The sequence below is a fragment of the Ictidomys tridecemlineatus genome, chromosome 6, assembly GCF_052094955.1.
Source record: "Ictidomys tridecemlineatus isolate mIctTri1 chromosome 6, mIctTri1.hap1, whole genome shotgun sequence".
Taxonomy (NCBI): domain Eukaryota; kingdom Metazoa; phylum Chordata; class Mammalia; order Rodentia; family Sciuridae; genus Ictidomys; species Ictidomys tridecemlineatus.
In genome coordinates, this window is record NC_135482.1 from 49927879 (window position 1) to 49948765 (window position 20887).

The 20887-nt window shown below is 38.1% G+C and overlaps 1 protein-coding gene across 1 annotated transcript in view; it reads left to right on the forward strand.

Annotated features, from left to right (window-relative positions):
- Positions 1-6101: 6101 nt before the first annotated feature.
- The window catches only part of Gns (glucosamine (N-acetyl)-6-sulfatase), a 38180-nt gene continuing 23394 nt past the window's right edge, over positions 6102-20887 (forward strand). Inside the window, exons 1-6 of the mRNA XM_005328696.5 lie at positions 6102-6470; positions 11703-11762; positions 15156-15362; positions 17016-17081; positions 17522-17620; positions 19434-19601. Coding sequence (XP_005328753.1) covers positions 6279-6470; positions 11703-11762; positions 15156-15362; positions 17016-17081; positions 17522-17620; positions 19434-19601 — 792 coding nt within the window. The 5' untranslated portion in view covers positions 6102-6278. The remainder of the gene's footprint in view (positions 6471-11702; positions 11763-15155; positions 15363-17015; positions 17082-17521; positions 17621-19433; positions 19602-20887) is intronic.

The window sequence follows — 20887 nt, forward strand, 5'->3', positions numbered from 1 at the left end:
AGCAATTAATTTGCATTTGCTCGTTATGTAATTTTATTTGTTTGACTTTTTGATATTGTATGGATGTTTGCCATAAGCAGTTTGCACTTAAATGAGAAGTAGACTTCTCTTTTGCCTCGGTGTTTTCAAAATCAAGTGTCATAGAATCTGTAATCTTTATATACCCTTTCAAAGTTTAATTCAATCAGATGTCCAAAAGTGTAAGTATTTTTTTTTAAATAGCACTCTTTTTTTTTTTAATTTTTTTTTTTAAAGAGAGAGTGAGAGAGGAGAGAGAGAGAATTTTTAATATTTATTTTTTAGTTCTCGGCGGACACAACATGTTTGTTGGTATGTGGTGCTGAGGATCGAACCCGGGCCGCACGCATGCCAGACGAGCGCGCTACCGCTTGAGCCACATCCCCAGCCCATGTTAAGTATTCATTACCTTGTATTTACACTGTTGTTTGTTTTGGTTTGGTTGGTTTAGTTTTTTTTGTTGTTGTTGTTATTACTATGGATTGAACCCAGGGTGCTTAACCACTGAGCCACATCCCCAGCTTTTTGTTGTTGTTGTTGTTTTTGAGACAGGGTCTTCTAAGTTGCTGAGGCTAGCCTCGAACTTGCAATCCTCCTGCCTCAGCCTGCCAAGACACTGGGATTACAGGTGTGCACTACCACGCCCAACTACTTGTGGTTTTTATTATTTTCCATTTATTGTACTTCTGGAAGTAAGGGTTTCTTTCTTTTTTTTTAAGTAATGCTACTTTTTTGGGGGGGGTAGACACTGGGAATTAAATTCGGGGGCTCTCGATCACTGAGCCACATCTCCAACCCTATATTTGTATTTTATTTAGAGACAGGGTCTTACTACTGAGTTGCTTAGTTCTTCGTTTTTGCTGAGACTGGCTTTGAACTCTGTGATCCTCCTGTGTCATCGTCCCAAGCCACTGGAGTTACAGGCAGGTGCCACCGCACCCGGCTAATGCTACTTTATTTTTTTTTAAATAATATCTTTATTTTATTTAACTCTTTTTTATGTGGTGCTGGGAATTGAACCCAGTGCCTCACGCATGCTAGAAAAGCACTTTACCACTGAGCCACAACCCCAGCCCCTAATGCTACTTTTAAAAGATCCCAAACTCGTAGATAAATTCTAGCATATCTAGTTCTGTTGACTTAGATTCACTTTCTGCCAACCAAATACAAACTTTTAAACAAACATTACTTTTTGGTCCTAAATTGTAATGTACAAGGATGTATATGATAATGCTTTGCATTTAAGTAACTTTTTCTTCCTCTTTAAAAACTGCTTCAGATGTTTTTAGACAACTAAAACACAATTTAACAATATTGCTCAGTCTGACTACAATTTTAAGAAATATATTAAATGTGTCAAGAAATTCTGGCATGAGAGACTGCAATTCCGTGAACACAGATAAAATGTTATGTAGAATCTAATTTGATTACTTAATTAAATTATAGGTAGAGCGCTTGCCTAGCAATGTGAGGCCCTAGGTTGGATCCTCAGAACCACATAAAAATAAAGAGAATAAAGGTATTGTGAAAAAAAATTCTTTAAAAAAATTATAGGTAGAAACTGGTAAAATATTAAAACACATAAAGAATTACTTTTAGTTAGTAATTTGGAAGTTTCCTCCAAGACTTCAAGCAATGAGTAGAGACAAAACTTTTATCAGGCCAGGTTCAGTGGCCCATGCCTATAATTCCAGCTACTAAGAAAACTGAAGCAGGAGAACAGTATGTTTTAAGTCAACCTGGGCAATTTGGTGAGACCCATCTTAAAATTAAAAGGGGTTAGGGATGTAGCTCAGTGGCAGAGTACACCTGGGTTCAAACCCCAGTACAGCCAAAAAAAAAAAAAAAGTGTGTGTGTTTGTGTGTGTACACATATCAGATTTGTTCACTTTCTTATTGTATAGTAAGTCTGAACAAATCTTAGGGGCCATTATCACTTAAATAACATTGTATATAGGTCTTTCAAATTAAAATTATACCTGAATGAAGTTATTGGGACGCTATATGTGTACAACAATCTTTTCCTCTCTGGGACTTGTTTTTTTAATAGCAACTGGAACTTACTATATTTCATTTTAGTCTTTTTATCAAAGAATCGATCAGGGCTGGGGATGTGGCTCAAGCATGCTCGCCTGGAATGCAGGCGGCCCAGGTTCAATCCTCAGCATCACATACAAAGATGTTGTGTCCGCCAAAAAACTAAAATAAATAAATAAAAAGAATCGATCAGTATGTAAATATTTTATTTGAACACACTTTACTTACAAGTGTCACTACAGCTTCTTAGAAAACATAATCCTATTGTACATTAAACAAAGCACAGGTGAACCAGTGGCCATATGTTTTGTATGGAGATAAAAACAGCAGCACCATCTATCCTCCTCTCTGCTCTCGGGTTGGACAATTGACTATCCTAACAGGGAAGGAAAGCACAATGGAAATATGCCTGTTTTACTACAATAATTTTTTTCATATCTGAAAGGGAATTGTTTAATACTCTGAATAATGACTTTTAAAAATATATGGCAGGGTTTGGATGTAACTCAGAGATACAGCATTTCCCTAGCATGGGCAAGGCTCTGGGTTTGATCCCCAGCACTGGAAAAACATAAAAAGGCAAACACACACACACACACACACACACACACACACACACACACACACACACCATCTATGCAGATTTAATGAGCTTTTAGCCTACATAGCATCAACTTCTTTGAAACTCTTCCCTCCAACTTCCATCTGCCTCAGCCTCCCTCCACCTTGATCTTGCTCCCCTCAACATTATCAGCAAAATAACTTTGTTTTTCCTGGATCCTCTTTCCTGATTCTGGTTCAGAATGTGCCTCCAGGCCAAACACTGGGGCAATTGTTTCCTTTCACAAGGATCACAGTCCTGCACTCATGGTTATCCTTTGTGTAAAAACATATTTTGTCCTGTTTTCTATTCTTTTGTTTTTGTGGTACATGATTGAACCCAGGGCCTCCTGCAAACTAGAGAAGCATCTACAATTCAGCTACACCCTCAGCCCACTGCCCTGTTTTCTGGTTGTTTATATGAAGAGATTTAGTCTGGCATTATTATTCTGTCATGGTCAGAAGTAGAGATTATGAGTTCCTTAAAAGTTTAAGTAAGCGCTGGGATTGTGGCTCAGTGGTAGAGGTACATTCACTGGAATGTGAGGCCCTGAGTTCTATCTTCAGCACTGCATATACATAAATAAAATAAAAGATCCATTGAAAACCAAAAAAAAAAAATTTTTAAAGTTTAAGTGAGAGAGATTTACACTTGAGAAGTTAAATGAAAAGTATTATTATTCACATAATGCAAATTTCATGAGATTTTAAAAAACTGATGGTTGGATTTTATCCATTTTTGCTCAAGCTCTTAAGAAAAAATGTCAAAATGAAAAGACTTACCCATTTGATTTATGAAAAATTGAAATGAGAAAATACATTTAAAAAGTGTATTTTATATAACCAAATGTCAACTAATATTATATATTCGATACTGGATATGACAAACATTGATCAGTTGCAATTATTGTACACTGCTCTTCTCATAGGAAACCCTAACACCCAGACACAGTGGAACATTCCTGTAATCCCACCGCTTCAGGAGCCTGAGGCAGGAGGATCACAAGTTCAAAGCCAGCCTCAGCAATTTAGTGAGGCTCTAAGCAACTTAGAGAGACCCTGTCTTAAAAAAATATATAAATATATATAAAAAACTACTGGAGATATGGTTCAATGGTTAAATGACTGTGGGTTTAATCCTCAGTATGGGAGTGGGGATGTGGTTAGAATGGGGATATGGGTGGGGTGGGGGTGGGGTGGCAAACCAAGAGTGATTTTTAACTTCTTTGCCAACTAAAAACATTGAGACTTTTTTTTATATAAAACAAGAGAGCTATTTTCACCTACAGCTGAACAACATTTACAGTCAGTCATATGTCAACACAACTATGAAACTATGATGATTAGGATAAAGGGCTGCAATTTACTATTATTATTATTATTTTGCCAGTGATTGAACCCAAGGTCGCTTAACTATTAAGCCAGTCTTTTTTGAGACAAGGTCTTGCTAGTTTGCTGAGGATAGCTTTGAAATTGCAACACTCTTGTCTAACACTCGCAAGTCACCAGATTTACAGTCCTGTGTGCCACAGGGCCTGGCAATATGCTCTTTAAAACCAATTTTGGAGAATAGAAACCACATACAGCTCATTACCTTAATTTTGTTAGAGAATTCCCTCCCACCCCTCACATCTGAAGTCATTAACTACTTCATTGTTTTATAACAGTTTTATGTTTTATTTTCAGGTTCAACTACTACATGAAGTATTTGAAAAGTATATATCAACCTGGACTTTGTCCAAGTATAATTAAATTGTCTTTCCATTACAACTTAGGTTCAACAAAAATTTAGGGACTCAAAATATATTACTGACAACTCAAAAGAGAAACCCAAACACAAATGAAATGTAAAACTTTATTTAAATAGTTGATAAAATTTAAAAGACATTTTGGAAAATTACAGATTCCTGATGTGGATGTATAATAAAAACTTTCTTTTGTCATCTTTAAATTTATTTTATTAAAGCACTGAAATAAAATTGGGATAAAAAGTAATGGAATATCTAACCAAACTGATTAAGATGAGTGATAAAATCAAGAACAATTATTCTGATATGGACAAGTGAACATAACAAAAATGTTTCCAGTAAAAAAAATCAGAGGAAGAGAGTAATCATTGCATAACATATGCATATATAAAAAACATGTCGTACACTTTAAACATATATACTTTGTCAAATCTCAATACAGCTGGAAAAAAAGGGTTTACAATCTAACCCAAACCAAAAACAATTTATATTTTGAGCATCCATTTGGAGGGATCAGTTTCATTTTGGGGGGCAAGAAAGTTTTCCTTCAAGTCTTGAAACCTGAATTCATTGGGGTATTTACCAGTTAAAAAAATTCATCTAGCATAAGGCTGCAACTAGATTCTCAGCATAATTCCTTCTTGCAGAGCAGAACTCTACTTCATTCTTTTAGAAGCTTCTTTTGATTTCAATAAATTTACTTTTTTAAAGTAGCAAAAAAAGTATGGTAGAACACTTACTTAGCAGGCATGAGACCCTGGGTTCAATCCCAACTACCAAAATGGGGGGGTGGGGAAGGCACTACTTCCTTTTGCATAAAAAGCCTTACAGTTGGGTATAAGGATAGTTGTATACACAGTTTCGAAGTATTTCTACAATTATTTTATCTTAAGAATAGTGCTTTCACTGCTTTAAGTTTTTTCTTGTCTGGGTCCATCTTAGATACACTTTTTTTTTTTTTTTACTAACAAGAGAATGAATTCTGTAATATTGAGTTGAGGATATAACTTTTGACAACTTACCTTACCAGTTGCAATAGTTTTTATAGACTTCAGCAGAGGAGCAAGGTAAAGTTGTTCCAGAATTACGACAAAAATAAATTCTTAGTTTCATGCAATTTCTTCCCCTAAAGATTACTTATTACTGTTGGGTGACCATGTTTCAGAATTTTTGGTTTTGTTCAATGTGCATATCCTCCAACATCTTCTAAAATCCACCAAGGAACATTAGGATAAAGGCGCCAGGATATTCCCTAAATTATGTTTGAAACCACGATGTCAGATGAAGAAAGTAAAACCTAATCAGACTTCTTTACCAACTGATCCAAGTGAGAATGCTAACACTTACCCAACAAGGTGCAGAGAAAATTGGAAACGATTGAATAAATAAATGCTCGTTAACTCGGGGATTAAATACGGTAAAGCCTAGACTTCATCCACCAGCTGTGCATTCCTCCTTTTTTAACCGGTGTTCGCTGACTTCCCCTTCCTTTTCATCCCTTCATTTCAACCTTTTCAGCCAGCGCTCACAAACAGGTCCTACCAGAACACAACCGCAGCCTCAGCCTAGCTGCAGCCTCAGGCCGGCAAGCCCTCCCTGGGCTCCTAGTTCTTCGCCGCTTTCCGGACACTGCCCGGGAGTTTCCCATCCGGCTGCTTCGTCCGGGGCCCCGCCCACAGCCGCTCTCACGTGACTGCGCGTGCTCCGCCCCCTGTCCCCGCCTCACGTGATCGCGCCTGGGGAGAAAACGCCTGACCCCAGCCCCCGGCCTTCTAGGCGCAGTCTTCCCTCCCTGCAGCTAGTTGACTACTCGCCCTTCGGTCACCGGCACGCCTCTCCACCCCGTCCCGGGGTGTCCCCGGAGCCCCGTCCGCCATGCGGCTACTGCATCTGGCCCCAGGTGGGCCCTCGCGGGGCAGCTCCCGCCACCTGCTTGCCTGTAGACCGGCGTTGCTGCTGCTTCTGCTGAGCGGCTGCCTAGGGGCTTCAGGGGTGGCAGCAGGCTCCCGGAGGCCCAATGTGGTGCTGCTCCTCACCGACGATCAAGACGAAGTGCTCGGCGGCATGGTAACTCTTCCATTTCTGCCCCGCCCCTCCATCTCCCCGGCTACTGCCTGACTTCGTGCTCTTTTTCTTTAACCCCACCCCCAAACTGGCTGCCTCGACCCCCGGTCTGTTTGGTTTTGCTGCTCAAGGGCATTCACAACAGGAGCTTTGATGGGCCGTAGGACTATTTCTCTTTCGGTTTGATTCACATGCACATATCACGCACCACACATCCAATCTGGCCATTATTGCTGCGGGGTTTGCGTTCACGCCTCAAGATAAACATGTGGACTCTAGTTAAGGATAAGTTGAACCAGTGAGGCTCAGGTGTTGGAAAGAGCACGCAGCCCTGTTTGCATTTCTTTTGGATTAGGGGCTTAGAGGCCATTGTTTCAATCCCCTTTAGGAAGGACCTAGGCCCCCTCTGCATTTGTGCCTGTGTATAGGGTCTGTGCCTGATATCTGTAAAATAAGTGCTGACAAAATGAACTAATCTGGTAGGTAGACTGTTGAACTGTTGAGTGTGACCCCAAAGGATCAGGAAAGTTTAATTAGCCTAATTGAACGCCTGGCTAAAGCATTAGATACTGTCAGCGGGCTGTCACGAGACTGGGGGGAGGGGGATTGAACCCAGGGTCTAGCCCATTCTACCATTGAGTTGCATCCCCAGCCCTTTCTTTTTTTTTAATTTTGAGACAGGATCTCACTAAATTGTCCAAGCAGCCTAGAACTTAAGATCCTCCTTTCTCAGCCTCCCAATAACCGAGATTACAGGTATGCTCCACTGTCCTGGCCACCAAATTTCCTTTTGTCTTAGAGTTGCTCTTGTATCTTAAAGGTTTGGAGTTTGACTTTAATCAGCATTTACCCCAACCCCCTTATAAGGTCAGAAATGGGACTCACCCAGGGCACAGAAGCAAATTATTGCCTCAAGGCATAACCTGACTGGCCCTCTAATTTTGAGTCTAAGGGCTGAAACTATGAAAACTCTCCAGGCAAGAGGTTCATAATTTTTCCTGTATGATAACATCCTTGCTTAGTGTGTTTCAGATTGCTGTTCTGAATCCATGAGTGAATTGTGAAATAAGTTCAGTGAGTAGTCACTAACATTCTTTGGAAGAGTACAATGGAAATTGTGGTTTTTTACAAATGATAATGGTAAACCTATCCATATGTATATTTGTTTGGGTTGTGAATAAAATATACTCAGAGTGTGCTCAACAGTATCAGTCTTTTCTAGTGGATGTCTAAGATACTTGTGTTTTGAATCCACACTTCTTCCTCTCACATATACCTTATTGACTTTTAGTTTCTACCCAACCATATTGATACTGAGTCTTAATTTCATTTCTCTTCTTACTTTTACTTTGGTTTTGCCACCATTCCAAATACTATACTTATCCTCCTGCTCAAAAAACTTTAAGTTTGTGTTCTTCAAGAGTGTTTTGTCTAGTAGAAAAACAAGCCATCTGTGTCAGTGACCAAAGTACTTACTTAGAAGGCCATGCTTTCATCTCTCTACTCAAAACAAAATTCATTACTTAGATTTAAGGTGTTAGAATTCAATTTCTTCTAGTCTCATTGACCACAGCTGTTGTCGGTATCATTGTGATCTCTTGTTAGTACATTAATCCTATTTGCTTCTTTAACCTCGTAGCAGAGTCTTTTTATAAGTGTTCAGACTGGAGAGACGAGTCAAAATTGAGTGGAGAGCACAAGTCATGCTCCCAACTCTTCAGAGTATTCTGACTTTTCTTGTAGCTTTTCCAGAATATTCTGCTAAGTATCAAACAGGGCTTCCAAAGGAAAGAGCTAGGACAAGAATGGCAGTTGAGGACCTACTTGGAACCAGCAAATGTGAGGTATTTCATAATTCTGTTTCAGTCATAACAGGAATCTTCTGCTATAGATATTGTCCTTAAATAAGAGGAAATGAAAATTCAGACGTGCTGAAATTATTTGGCCAAAGTTCATTATTTAACTTGTAGGGTCAAAGCTTGGGTATTTTAGGATTCCTGACCACCATGTTTTTCTCCTTTTGTAAAATACTGTGGTAATTCTGACTTGTCAGATGTCATTTCACAAACCCACACCAGCACAATCACTTATACCATAAAGATTCTTCAGGTGACATTCAATACCAATGAATATTATACATATATATGTATATAATAATATACATATAATTCTTCATGTATAATAGCTTTTTGTTTGTTTTGGTACTGGGGATTGAACTTGGGGGGCGGGCACTCAACCACTGAGCTACATTCCCAGCCCTATTTTGTATTTTATTTAGAGACAGGATTACATTGAGTTGCTTAGTGCCTCGATGTTGCTGATGCTGGCTTTGAACTCGAGATCCTCCTGTGTCAGCCTCTTGAGCCACTGGGATTATAGGTGTTCACCACCACACCCAGCAATAGCTTTGTTTTTGTGGAGAGAGGGTCCTCTGACCCAAAAAAGTTTATAAATTGATGCCGTAGTTCACAAAATAAACAGTAGTCAACCTTGCAGATAACTCATGTTGAAGAATCGTAATACTTGGTATAATTTTGGTTTAAAGTGAAATTCTTTGAATCAGCTTGATAGCCTTATGCAGCTGTATTATCTTTGACATTTCACTGTATTTGTTCCAGGTATCATCTGTGGGACTTTGCTTTTACTGTTTTTCCTAGAGAACTGTTCTTTTCCATTTCTTGATTTTTACTTAAACATCATATGGTGCTCTGGGACACACTGTTCTTCACAAAAGCACAGGTTGCTCTCTTTAAAAATCATTCACTGTAGGAAAAAGTGACATTTGGTCAAAATCTCAAGGAAACCAGGGAAGGAGCCATAGGGAAATGTAGGAAAAGAATAAATACATATCATTGCTTAAAGCAAAATGATTTTCATTGTTAAAAGAAAAATTAGCCAGGTGCAGTGGCACATGTCTGTAATCCCAGCAGCCCGGGAAGCTGAGGCAGGAGGATTGGGAGTTCAAAGTAAGACTCTGTCTCTAAATAAAATATAAAAAAGGGCTGGGGATGTGGCTCAGTGGTTAAACACCTCTGGATTCAATCCCCAGCACCCCCCCCCCCAAAAAAAGTAGCCATAGAATTACCAGAATTGTCAGAACTATATCAGAGCAGCTATTCATGGGACCAGGAAAGTAAATGAGTCCTTAGGGCTTTTATAGGAGGGATTTGGCTTGGGATGAGTAACACATTTACTCATGAGAACAGAAGATTGGCTGCTGCTTAATTGCATGACCTTCACCTGACCAGCCCCTGTCCACTTGAATTAGCAGGGATACACATTTTTGGTACAATGTGGTGTCTTGCTTCGGACTTGTTCCACTAAGCACAGATTATCATTATCACTTGTATTAACATTAGTTGAAAAAGGACTCCAGTTAGGAATATAAATTTCTTAGACTGAAATCAAAATTCCTATGTAGTCCTGCCTCATCCTCTGGCTTCTACCTGCCTCTCTGACCTTGTCTTACCTCTTTTCCCTTTACCTCTTGGGCTGCTTCAACCACACTGGCCTGCTCTCTGTTCCTCACAGGTTCCTCTCCCTCCTCAGAGAGTCTTTGTGCTTATTATTTACTCAGCCCAGAGACATCCTCTCCTGAAAGGCCTGAAAGAGGCCTTTCCTGACTACCCATCTGAAGTAGTTCCCCCTTTCTTTCCACCAGCTCCAGTCACATCATGCTGACTTACTGTGATCAAAGCACTTATGACTACCTGAAATAGTTAAGTTGTTTAGGTGTCCTTGAGTATCATGAGGTCAGGGACATTCTTTTTTCCACCATTACCTAGATCAATGTATAGCACACATTAAGTATATAATAAATGTGTTATGGTCACAGTGCAGATTTTTTTCTTTGTGATGCTAGGGCTTGAACCCAAGGCCTTGTGCATGCAGCACTCTACCAACTAAGCTATGTCCCCAGCCTTAAGTACAGTCTTAAAACCAAGTCATACTTGGTTCAAATATTTTTCCTGCATATTGGATAATTTGACAAGTCTCAATCAACTCATAGTCCTTTCCCCCACATTCTCATTTTCTCTCCAAGTTTCCTCATGATAATTTGGATTCTTTGTCAAGCTAATATTTAGTTCAGTCCACTTTTCTGGGAAAATATGTTTTCTAGTGATATTTTGAGAACTGGTGACATTGCCTCTGAAGGTTAGCACACATCTTCTACAGTGCTGGTGTTTCTTGGGATCCCATTAAGGATCTACTCATGTAATTATGAAAGCTCATCTTAGAATTCTCATTCTTTTTGATTATGGTTCCTTAGGTTTTCAATTATCAATAATGGGGAAAAGCCGTTTATACATTGTTGAAAATGAGTCTCTTATGAATTTAGTTTATGTTTGGAATATCAATCTTCAAGAAATTATCACACAAAATAACTTACCAATGTATATGGTGTGGTCTTAGGTTTCAGAAGTACTTTAGAGTCATTGTGAACTGCCTCATAGTACTACTAAAATGAGCCTCTTTGGTGCTTTTTTGCTGTGTGGAAAGTGAATAAAGATTATTGGTGTCCCTTTTATTTATATTTATATTACTTCACACTGTTATCATTTCTAGGATGAAGTTAATTGTTCTCTGCATTTGTCAGAATCTTAGATTTTGAACAAAAGATGAAAAGCCAGGATAAAAACAAAGTAATTTCTGATTAGCCTTCTGCCTGACAGGGTTCTGTTAAACCTGCCTGCTACCTGGCTCAGGTGGTGACCAGTCAGGTGCAGAGGGACAGTAAGCTGGTAGTTGAACAGTGTGTGTATGGTCCACCACTGAGATTTGAAGCCATCTCTGGATCTCAAAGCCTTGTCTGTCAGAATCTAATTGTTGTTTCTCTTTAAAGGGTGGGAGGCACCTTTCATATCATTTCTAACATTCTGCTTCTAAAGATGAATCCTTGGAGATAGGCTGGCACTATCTGCCTTCTAAGGTGACTACTAATAAATAAGGGAAGGACACCAAAATTATATTGAAATCAGCATTGCTGGAATAATGTCATCAGCCATGAGCTTTCCCTTCCTGCTTGTGTTACAGACCCCTGCACTTTGGCACAGGGTCCTAACCGAATATTACCAAACCTGTTTAGTTTATCTCCAGAATTATACGACTCTTAGCTATTGCTTAGTGACAAAGCTGACCATTGTGAATAAAAAAATAATATGTAAAAACACACAAGTTTTGGTCTGTGTGTTTTATCAGAAGAAATTGTTTAATGGATAATTATTTATTTTACAGACACCACTAAAGAAAACCAAGGCCCTCATTGGAGAGATGGGAATGACTTTCTCCAGTGCTGTAAGTTTTGAAACTAATTTTGTTAGACTTTGTGTTTATATTAAGAAGAAACACTCTTCTGGAAGTCTGATGTGATCTTTGAAGGTTGTGTGTGGAGGGAGGCTGGGGATCGAACTCATGCAAGGTAAGCCCTCAACTGAGCTATGTCCGCAGCCCTATGAAGGGTTTTTTATAGTTAAATGTCTGAGCTGAAGGAAGGACTTTATATATAGTGTTATATAGATTTTAATTGAAATATTACTTGCTAAATTGAAGAACAGTTGTAGTTTTTTTTTTCTTTTTTCTTTTTTTTGTACCAGATATTGAACTCAGGCACTCAACCACTGGGCCACTTCTCCAGCTCTATTTTGTATTTTATTTAGAGGCAGGGTCTCACTGAGTTGCTTGGTGCCTAGCCATTGCTGAAGCTGGCTTTGAACTCATGATCCTCCTGCCTCAGCCTTCTGAGCCACTGGGATTACATGCATGTGCCACCATGCCCAGCTGGTTGTAGGTATTTTCTAAGCCAGTCTGTGCTGCAACTCAGAACCAGAGAATTTTATCTAAAACCTCATTGTTTTAGATTTGAAAGTGGATTGTTGGAAGCAAGTAATGATTGTATTTTGATAACCTATTCTATGGTAAAACCCAATTAACTCTGATAGTCAAACCTGATAAAAATAATAGCACCCAAAATATATACATATATATTTATATATAATATAAATACATTAAAAGTTACATTCCACATATGTTAAAATATATTCTATTATTATGTATAACTAAGAACAAATTTTAAAATTAATAACATAGAAATTTAAAGAAAATACAGATGCAAAGATCCAAAATAAAATGCTACCAATTCAAATTCAGCAACCATACATGTAACTCAGTAAGTGGGTTTGGGGATGGAAGGATTGCTTGATCCAGAAAATCTGTTGCACAGTACAACCATGTTAGGCCTAAGAGCATAGATTCCAGAACCAGACTGCCTAGTTTTGAATAGTTGCTCTTTTATCTACCTCTGTAACCTTGGGTGAGTTATTTGATCTCTCTGGTTCTTAGATTCCCCGTTTGTAAAGTGAGTTATCAAAATCTACTTCAGTGTTGTTATAGTTAAATGAGTTGATGCATGTAAAGCACAATATCAGTACTGGACTTTCAGTAAGAGCTCATAATACTGGGTTATTGCATTGTCTATCTACATGATATCACTAATTGAAGTAGAAGAAAGAAGGAAAGTTAGATGTTCATCTTGAAAGATGTTTGACTAGTTCACTGAAATTTAGCATCCTTTCCTGGTAACATTAAGTTGTTAGAATACATCCTTACAATGATGAATATTACAAATAAATAGCACACTTTATACTTAAGGTGAGAGACTTAGGGCATTGTTAGGCATGAGACAAAGACTTAATTTTTTATGTTCTAAACTGTCTAATCATTGTCATAAATATAGATTGAAATAAAATTAAACTATTTGAAGTTAAAAATAATTTCCACTCTTGGATTTTTGACCTAGAAAACAGAATTATTATAACAGAAATTTTTCTGTGGTGCAAGGAATTGAACCCAAGGTGTCTTACATGCTAGCTAAGCACTGAGCTACATTCCCAGCTTTTTTTATTTTTTGATACAGGGTCTCATTAAGTCACCCAAGCTGGCCTTCAACTGTGATCCTCCAGAGTAGCTGGGATACATGTATATAGCACCACACCTGGCTAGAAAACTTTGTAAATTAATAGAATTTAGTAAGGCAAAAATTAAAAAGTAAAAATAACTTCTGTATGAGTTAGAGAAGTTGAGGAAGAGATCTTATTGATAATAGCAAAGTATAAACACTCTAGAAATGGCTGGTGATGTTCCAGAAATGGTTTAAGACTAAGTTAAAGTACTTAGCAAATGATAAAAATAAAAATACCTTCATAGATACATACATCATTTTCTGTGGTAAGACATTTAAGTTTATTCTCCACAAGACTTTTTTTAATATTTAGTTTTTAGTTGTAGTTAGATACAATACCTTTATTTTATTTATTTTTATGTGGTGCTGAGGATCAAACCCAGGGCTTCTGACGTGCTAGGCGAGCTCTCTACCACTGAGCCACAACCCTAGCCCCAGAATCTCCACAAGACTTTTTAGACACAAATGATTTCAAAAGTTATCTGGAAGGCTGAGAGTGTACCTTAGTGGTAGAGCACTTGCTTAACATATGCAAGACCCCGAGTTTGATACCCTGTAACATACATGCAGTTATCTGGAATGATAAATAGGTAAAAACAATAAAGGCATTTTATATTTGGTGCTAGGGACTGAACCCACAACCTTGTGCACACTAAGCACCCACTCTATGACTCACTTATACTCTCAACTGAGAGGTTTGTTCGTTTTAAGACATTACCCAACCATATATTAAAATGTGATATGAAGATACCGTTAGCAGTGTGATAATGGCCATAAAATAGATCAGAAGACAAAAAGGGAAAGAATTAAGAGTTGCCACTGTAAAAATAACAGAAGTCAAGAGCAAAAGTAAAAAAGGGGAAGCATTTGTAATGTGACCAAATCTTTCCTTACTGCAAATCTTAAGTAACACAAGGCCAAAGTTCAGGAGGAAAAAATGAACAAAACACATGAAATGACTCTTCACATAGACAATTGGCTACTGTGCATGTAGATAACATTCTCCTTCACCAGTGTTTAAAAATTCCCCTCTGGGCTGGGAGTGAAGCCTACCGGTAGAGCACATATTAAACATATACAGGACCATGGTTTTTAATCCCCAGTAAAAAAAGCTAAATCCAACTTGAAAAGCCAAAAAAAAAAAAAAAAAAAGGAACAGTATCTAATGTTGGCACGAATATGTTGACCTTCTCTTTTCTCCTGGTGTGGGTATATATCAGTATTAATGTCAATAAAGTGACTTGGGGATGTACCAGTTTTATTGGGTAGAAAGGAGAAGTTTTGTTGATAGCTCAGGAAACATAATTAAGAGAGGTGGTGGGAAAGTGTTAGAAAAACTATATAAAGCTGCAGATGAACCTGAAAATGAACCTCTGCTTTTCAGCTACGTTAGATTCAAGTAGCCCTCTCTATCTTTGGTTAAGACCCTACTCCTGCCAGGTTGCATTCCCTGCATATTAATATTATTTCCATGACAGACAAGATTAGAATTACTGTTTTCTTCAGAAAGAAACCAAATTAAAAAGAAATTCTCTTGGTTTGTCTCATCTGTCTTGGTATCTGTTCTGTGTAACTTAAAGTAGTTCCAAAGTATGTCATGTAAAGAAAATCTCTATTCCATGAGAAATTAAAAATTTGGAGTATTGAGAAGCTTCCTTTTATTTTCTTTAGAAGTGATGAAAACTTTATCCTTCTTGTTTAACAGACTTTTGCTTCAATTCTCTTTGTAGTATGTGCCAAGTGCTCTGTGCTGCCCCAGCAGAGCCAGTATCCTGACAGGAAAGTACCCACATAATCATCATGTCGTTAACAACACTCTGGAGGGAAACTGCAGTAGCAAGTCTTGGCAGAAGATCCAAGAGCCAAATACTTTCCCAGCAATCCTCAGATCGATGTGTGGTTATCAAACTTTTTTTGCAGGGAAGTATTTAAATGAGGTATGTTGAATGGCTTGTTATTTTTTTCTCCCTTATAACAGCTTTTAAAATGTGAATTAATAATTGATCAAAACTCCTATTATTTTTTTCAGTAGTGTCAATTCAAGTCGTGTTAAAGGGCTTGGGGTATCTGTTGTTTTTTCCTCATCTGTCCGTGGTTTACAGGAACTTGTTTACATGTTTCTGGTACTGTAGTTATTCTTCCTTTAAATAATCCCAGAAGCATTTATTTTAAAATTGTTCTAAGATTGCCATTATTGTTTGCATCTTCCCTTTTCCTCAGGACTTCTGCTTGTCATGTGGCTGTATCTTTTTTTTTTCTGTTTCCCCTTTAGCAGGATCAGAATGAAGAATTTTTTCCCTCACATTTCTTAAAATCTTTTCTGAATTATAACTGTTTAATGCTTAACTCACTAACCTGAAAAGTGAGAACAGACTGTGGAGAGACTGTAATAAAGGGAAAGTACCTCGGGCCAGGTTAGAGTGATACTTCATTGTGACCTGTCGGGGCCAGGTTTCAAGGCCCCAAGTCTACCACACTGGCCTCAGCTTTTAGTCAAAGACCAAGCTTAAAATGGTGTAATTGGTGATATTTGGGGTTAGCTTTCGGAGTTAGCCTAGGAATGCAGAACAAAGAAAAGATGTATATTTTCTTCTTCTTTACCTGTGGTTCCAGGTGGTCTTAATATCTGATCTGAATTTCTGCTAGTTTTCTTCCTCTCCCCAATAATTAAGGAGATCTGCAACCTTGTGGGTTTAAAGGAAAATTAATCCGTTTGAAAGAATCAAGAGAAACAGGAAGTATAGTGTGATACTCAGTTATGGTGTTGGTGTGGGTCATAAAGAGAATAGAGAATCTATCTTTGCTTTGCATATGGAAGGTCATCTGATTTATATATGAAATTAGGAGAAAGCTTTCAAGTACAGAGAGTTTTCAGGGATTAAATTCTGCCTTAAATAGGCAGTATTACAACTTGTTGAATGTACTGTGGTCTCTTAACTTATTCATCTCATCAGATAAATTATGCTCCAAAAGTAGATATCATCAGAGCAACTGAAGTAATAGATTCGATAGCTCATAGTCTATTTTTTACTATTATTAGCAACAGTGTCATTTGAACAATTCATTCTATGTCATCATGGCTCAGTACTTACCCATGAATGGGACTTGGTAGGGTAGGCAACATGGACATGTAGCAGGCCAGAAAGTAAATGTTTTAGACTCTGTAGGCCATGCATCTCTATTGCAGCTTGCTTACTGTGCTGCCTTTGTAGCATGAATGTAGCTGTAGATTCTAGGTAAGCAAATGAGCATGGCTATGTTCAAATAAAAGTCTGTCATCACTGAAATTTGAATTTCGTGTAACTGTTACATTTCACAAAATATTTGTCTTTTGATTGTTTAAGTCATAGTGTGTTGACCATACAAAATAGTTGGGAGGCCAGATTTGGCCTACTGTCTGTGGTTAGCAATTCTAGCTTAAGAAGTTCCTACGATTATAGAGTTCTTTACTTTTTTATTAGTCTTTGTGTTTGGGAAAATTGAGCACCTAGTCTGTCAGGCACTCATCTAAAAAGATTCTAAATTTCCTGTTTCTTTATGGTCTGGTCATGTCTAACGAGTTCTAATGTCCTACTTTTCTGTCTTTTCAGTATGGAGCCCCAGATGCAGGTGGACTAGAACATGTCCCTCTAGGCTGGAGCTATTGGTATGCTTTGGTAAGTGATTATTGAAGTCAGTGACTTATATTATACACAGCCCTCTAGATGCAAATGTTTACTCGCTAATTTAACCCTGATACCAACATAAGATTTTCGGCTTTATGCCTAATTGTTTTGTCTCCTTAAAAGAAAGCCTGTTGACTGGTGAGTCACTCTGTTCTGGCATGTTTTTCCTGCATCACAGAGGGTTTAGCAATGTAGTTTGCTGTTCTTCCTAGTCCACTTCTGGCTTTTAAACTAGAACAAATTATTGAAAACATGCTAGTCTTTGATTAAAAAAAAAAAAAACCTTGTCAGAAAATATAAATATTGATTTGAGTAATTTCCTTTTTCCTGTCTTTTTGCTGTTTAAATAGAGTACAGTTTAGCCCAACATGGGTTTAGTTTTTCATTTTGTGTTGACCTTGTACCAGATTTTACTTTCCTCTTTTAAATAGGAAAAGAATTCGAAATATTACAATTACACCCTCTCTATCAATGGGAAAGCACGGAAACATGGTGAAAACTACAGTGTGGACTACCTGACAGATGTTCTGGTGAGTTTTTGGAACTCTGCCCTTGCAGGTTTGGTTCACATTCGATTAAGCCTCTCCCTAGAAAACCTCTAGTCTTGTTTGTGGCAGGTGACATAAATGTGTAATAATGTGATATAACTGCCAAAAATTATGTCCAACTGATTAAAAATTCCTGAGTGTGTTTTTCTTACTTGTTGCTAGAATTTCAAGAACATCCCTTTTCCAAAGGGTAATAAGACCATATAGATAATACTTTGTAGAAGTTTTACTTTGTTAGGAGCTCCTTTTTTTTTTTTTTTTTTTTTTTTTAATCTGTACTGTGGATTGAATGCAGAACCTCATGCATACTAGGCAAGCACTCTGCTACTAACTACATCCCCAGCCCCTTTTACTTTGAAACAAGGTCTTGCTAAGTTGGCCCAGGTTGACCTTGAACTGACAATCTTTCTGCCTCAACCTCCTGAGTAGTTGGGATTATAGGTGTGTGCCAGTGTGTGAGCTGGGGTTCCTACTCTTGGCCCCAGTTTTACTCACAGGGTCTGAATTCAAGACTCGGAGTAATAGAAGATGGCAACTTTACAGGCCTTTATGTAGGCAGAGGCATAGAGATGTGAGAGTTCTCTGGGTGGTCATTACGTGCACAAATTAAAAAGTGAATTTGGGACTTTTCTGTTCTGAAGTGTCTTTAATGGAAATCCTTCATAGAGCTTTTATTCACCAAATAGTTCGGCAACTACCTAGTATGGTAGGCATTCTGCAGTAAGTGAAACAAAGTCTATTCTGTGAAGGTAATTTGTGGCAGAATTTATTTGTGCTATGTGTATGTGGGTATATACACATGTACATTTGTTGCTTCATTAGGTAATAATCAGAGAAATAAGCATGGGGGGTTACTTGGTAGGTAACATTTAAGCAGTAACCTGAAGAAGGTGAGAGTGAGTTATACACATCAGCGGAAATAATGTCGCAGGCAAGGGGAACAGTGAGTGTAAGGGCCCTGGTTGAGCAAGAGTGTGCCCTGCACTTGTGAGAAACCACAAGGAAGTTGATAGAGCTGGAGTAAAGTGGGCAGGTGGGAAAGTGATAGGAAATAGTTATCTTCCGTATGTTGATCTAGTATTAGGAATAAATGAAGGTGTGAATCAGCTAGAACAATGAAAAACAGCATGTATATGGGGTGCTTTATTTTCATAAAGAATCTCCTGATAAGTAAATGAAAAATGTTAAGTCCATATGAGTTCAAGCACTGGTGTGACGTGTTTGTTTTGACCTTTAGTTTTGGTGCTGGGGATTGAACCTCAGGCTTTGTTCGTGCTAAGCACATGGTGTACCAGTGACCTACATCTTCTGTCCCAGGATTTGGGTTTAATATCCGTTTAGTTTAGCTACTTCAGCTGACATAATTGACAACTATTTTCTATGTATTTTCATAGAGTATGGTAATTTAATTCACCTTTCCCACTTTTGAGAAGTAGATTTATTCTTTAAATTCTTTAAGTCATTAAATGTATATATGCAAAGTTTCATTAATGTAAAATAATAGCAAAATGGCCGAATTTCTATTTCTTTCTATATGGGTAACAATTTCTAGACTTGTAAAGTTATCAAGATCTCAGTAGTTTTGTTTATGATGGTATGCTTCTCAGTTTTTAAATATTGCCTAGAAACCTAATGTTTTGGTCCAGTAGCATGCTTGCACATGACCATGAAAAAACATTATTCACCAAGATATACAGCTAAGATGACCTTGTACTCTGCCCACCAAAGGACATTTATCTATTAAGTGCTGAATTATTGGGTAGGTTAGGAGGTAACATATCTTTGTATGTGTCAGGCTAATGTCTCCTTGGATTTCCTGGACTACAAGTCCAACTTTGAGCCATTCTTCATGATGATTTCCACTCCAGCACCTCATTCACCTTGGACAGCTGCACCTCAGTACCAGAAGACTTTCCAGAATGTATTTGCACCCAGAAACAAGAACTTCAACGTCCATGGAACGGTAGACTTCTCAATCCTTGAATTAAGCCATACTCAGTATAATTAATAGTGTAATATACCTGTCAGGAAACCGTTGAGCCACGTAGTAGATTTTTCTTTCAATATCTTTTAAGGTAATGCACCTGCCCCTAGAATAACAAATAGTATAAACTTGCTTCATAGGTACAGATAAGGTTCCTGCCACACATCCAGGGAGCAGCAGGGGAGTCCACAGGGAATGGTGGAAAGGCCATCTTCCCTGATTACAGGAGTGTCACTCAGGCTTTTCTGGTAACATGTGGGCTGGCTCTCTTCCCTCATAGCAATGGCTGAGACACATCCCTGGGGATTGAATTGGGTCTGTAGCAACACCAGCCCCACCCCAAAAACTCACTGGTCCAAGGCATAAGAAGAAGAGGGGTGGCAGAGTGCCATGTGATTGGGAAGAGAAACTGAATGAAAAAAAAACAAGCCAGCACAGGAGACACGATTAAAGGCCACACAACCCAAATATTTGCCTCGTGTGTCAGTTTATTATATCTTTCTCTAAGTTACTCTAAGTCATTGCATTGCCCTCTATTTTCCCACCCAGAATATTGATTGCCCTAGGTCCCCGGAGAGATCCTATCACAGCACTTTCTTTAGTTAATAGATTATACTTCCCTTGACCCAGGGTATGGGCAGTTCCTGGTTCAAAGTCAGAAGGTCTCCATTGCCTCATGTCTATTCACCAGAAATCATAATTGCTTATAAGGTTGTTGAAGGAATGAGTCTTAAATTCAGACTCAATACTACCAATTTCTGGCTGTGAGATGAGCAAGATATCTTAAAATGGGAGTTCCCAGTCCTTCCTGCAACTGCTGTGAAGATTACAGACATCGTCTAGCATACAACCTGACATGCTGTAGGCTTATCTTGTTAAATATGATTTTTGACACTGAGTGACCTGGGTTTTAAACTGGAGAGCTATTTTCAATTTGTGTTCCAAAAGAAGGTAATAGAAGCTTGGAAACTTGGAACTAAATAAGTCATTTGTTTCATCGCTGACCAAAAATAAAAAACAAAAATCATTCTGTTACACTCCATCCAGAGAGAGTTGTGTGGTTGAATGTGAATTTCTAGCAGGGAAGAATGTGTTATAAAGCATTTCTCAGATTTAACTAACTAAAAAATACTTTTGAGGACCATGGTTTGGGAGATGCTAGCTTAGAATATTGTGAATGGAGAGGAGATAATTAATAGTATATGAGAGGTTTTCTTGTATAAAAATGTGGCTTTAATTGGGATAGCTCCTCCAGATTTGGACTT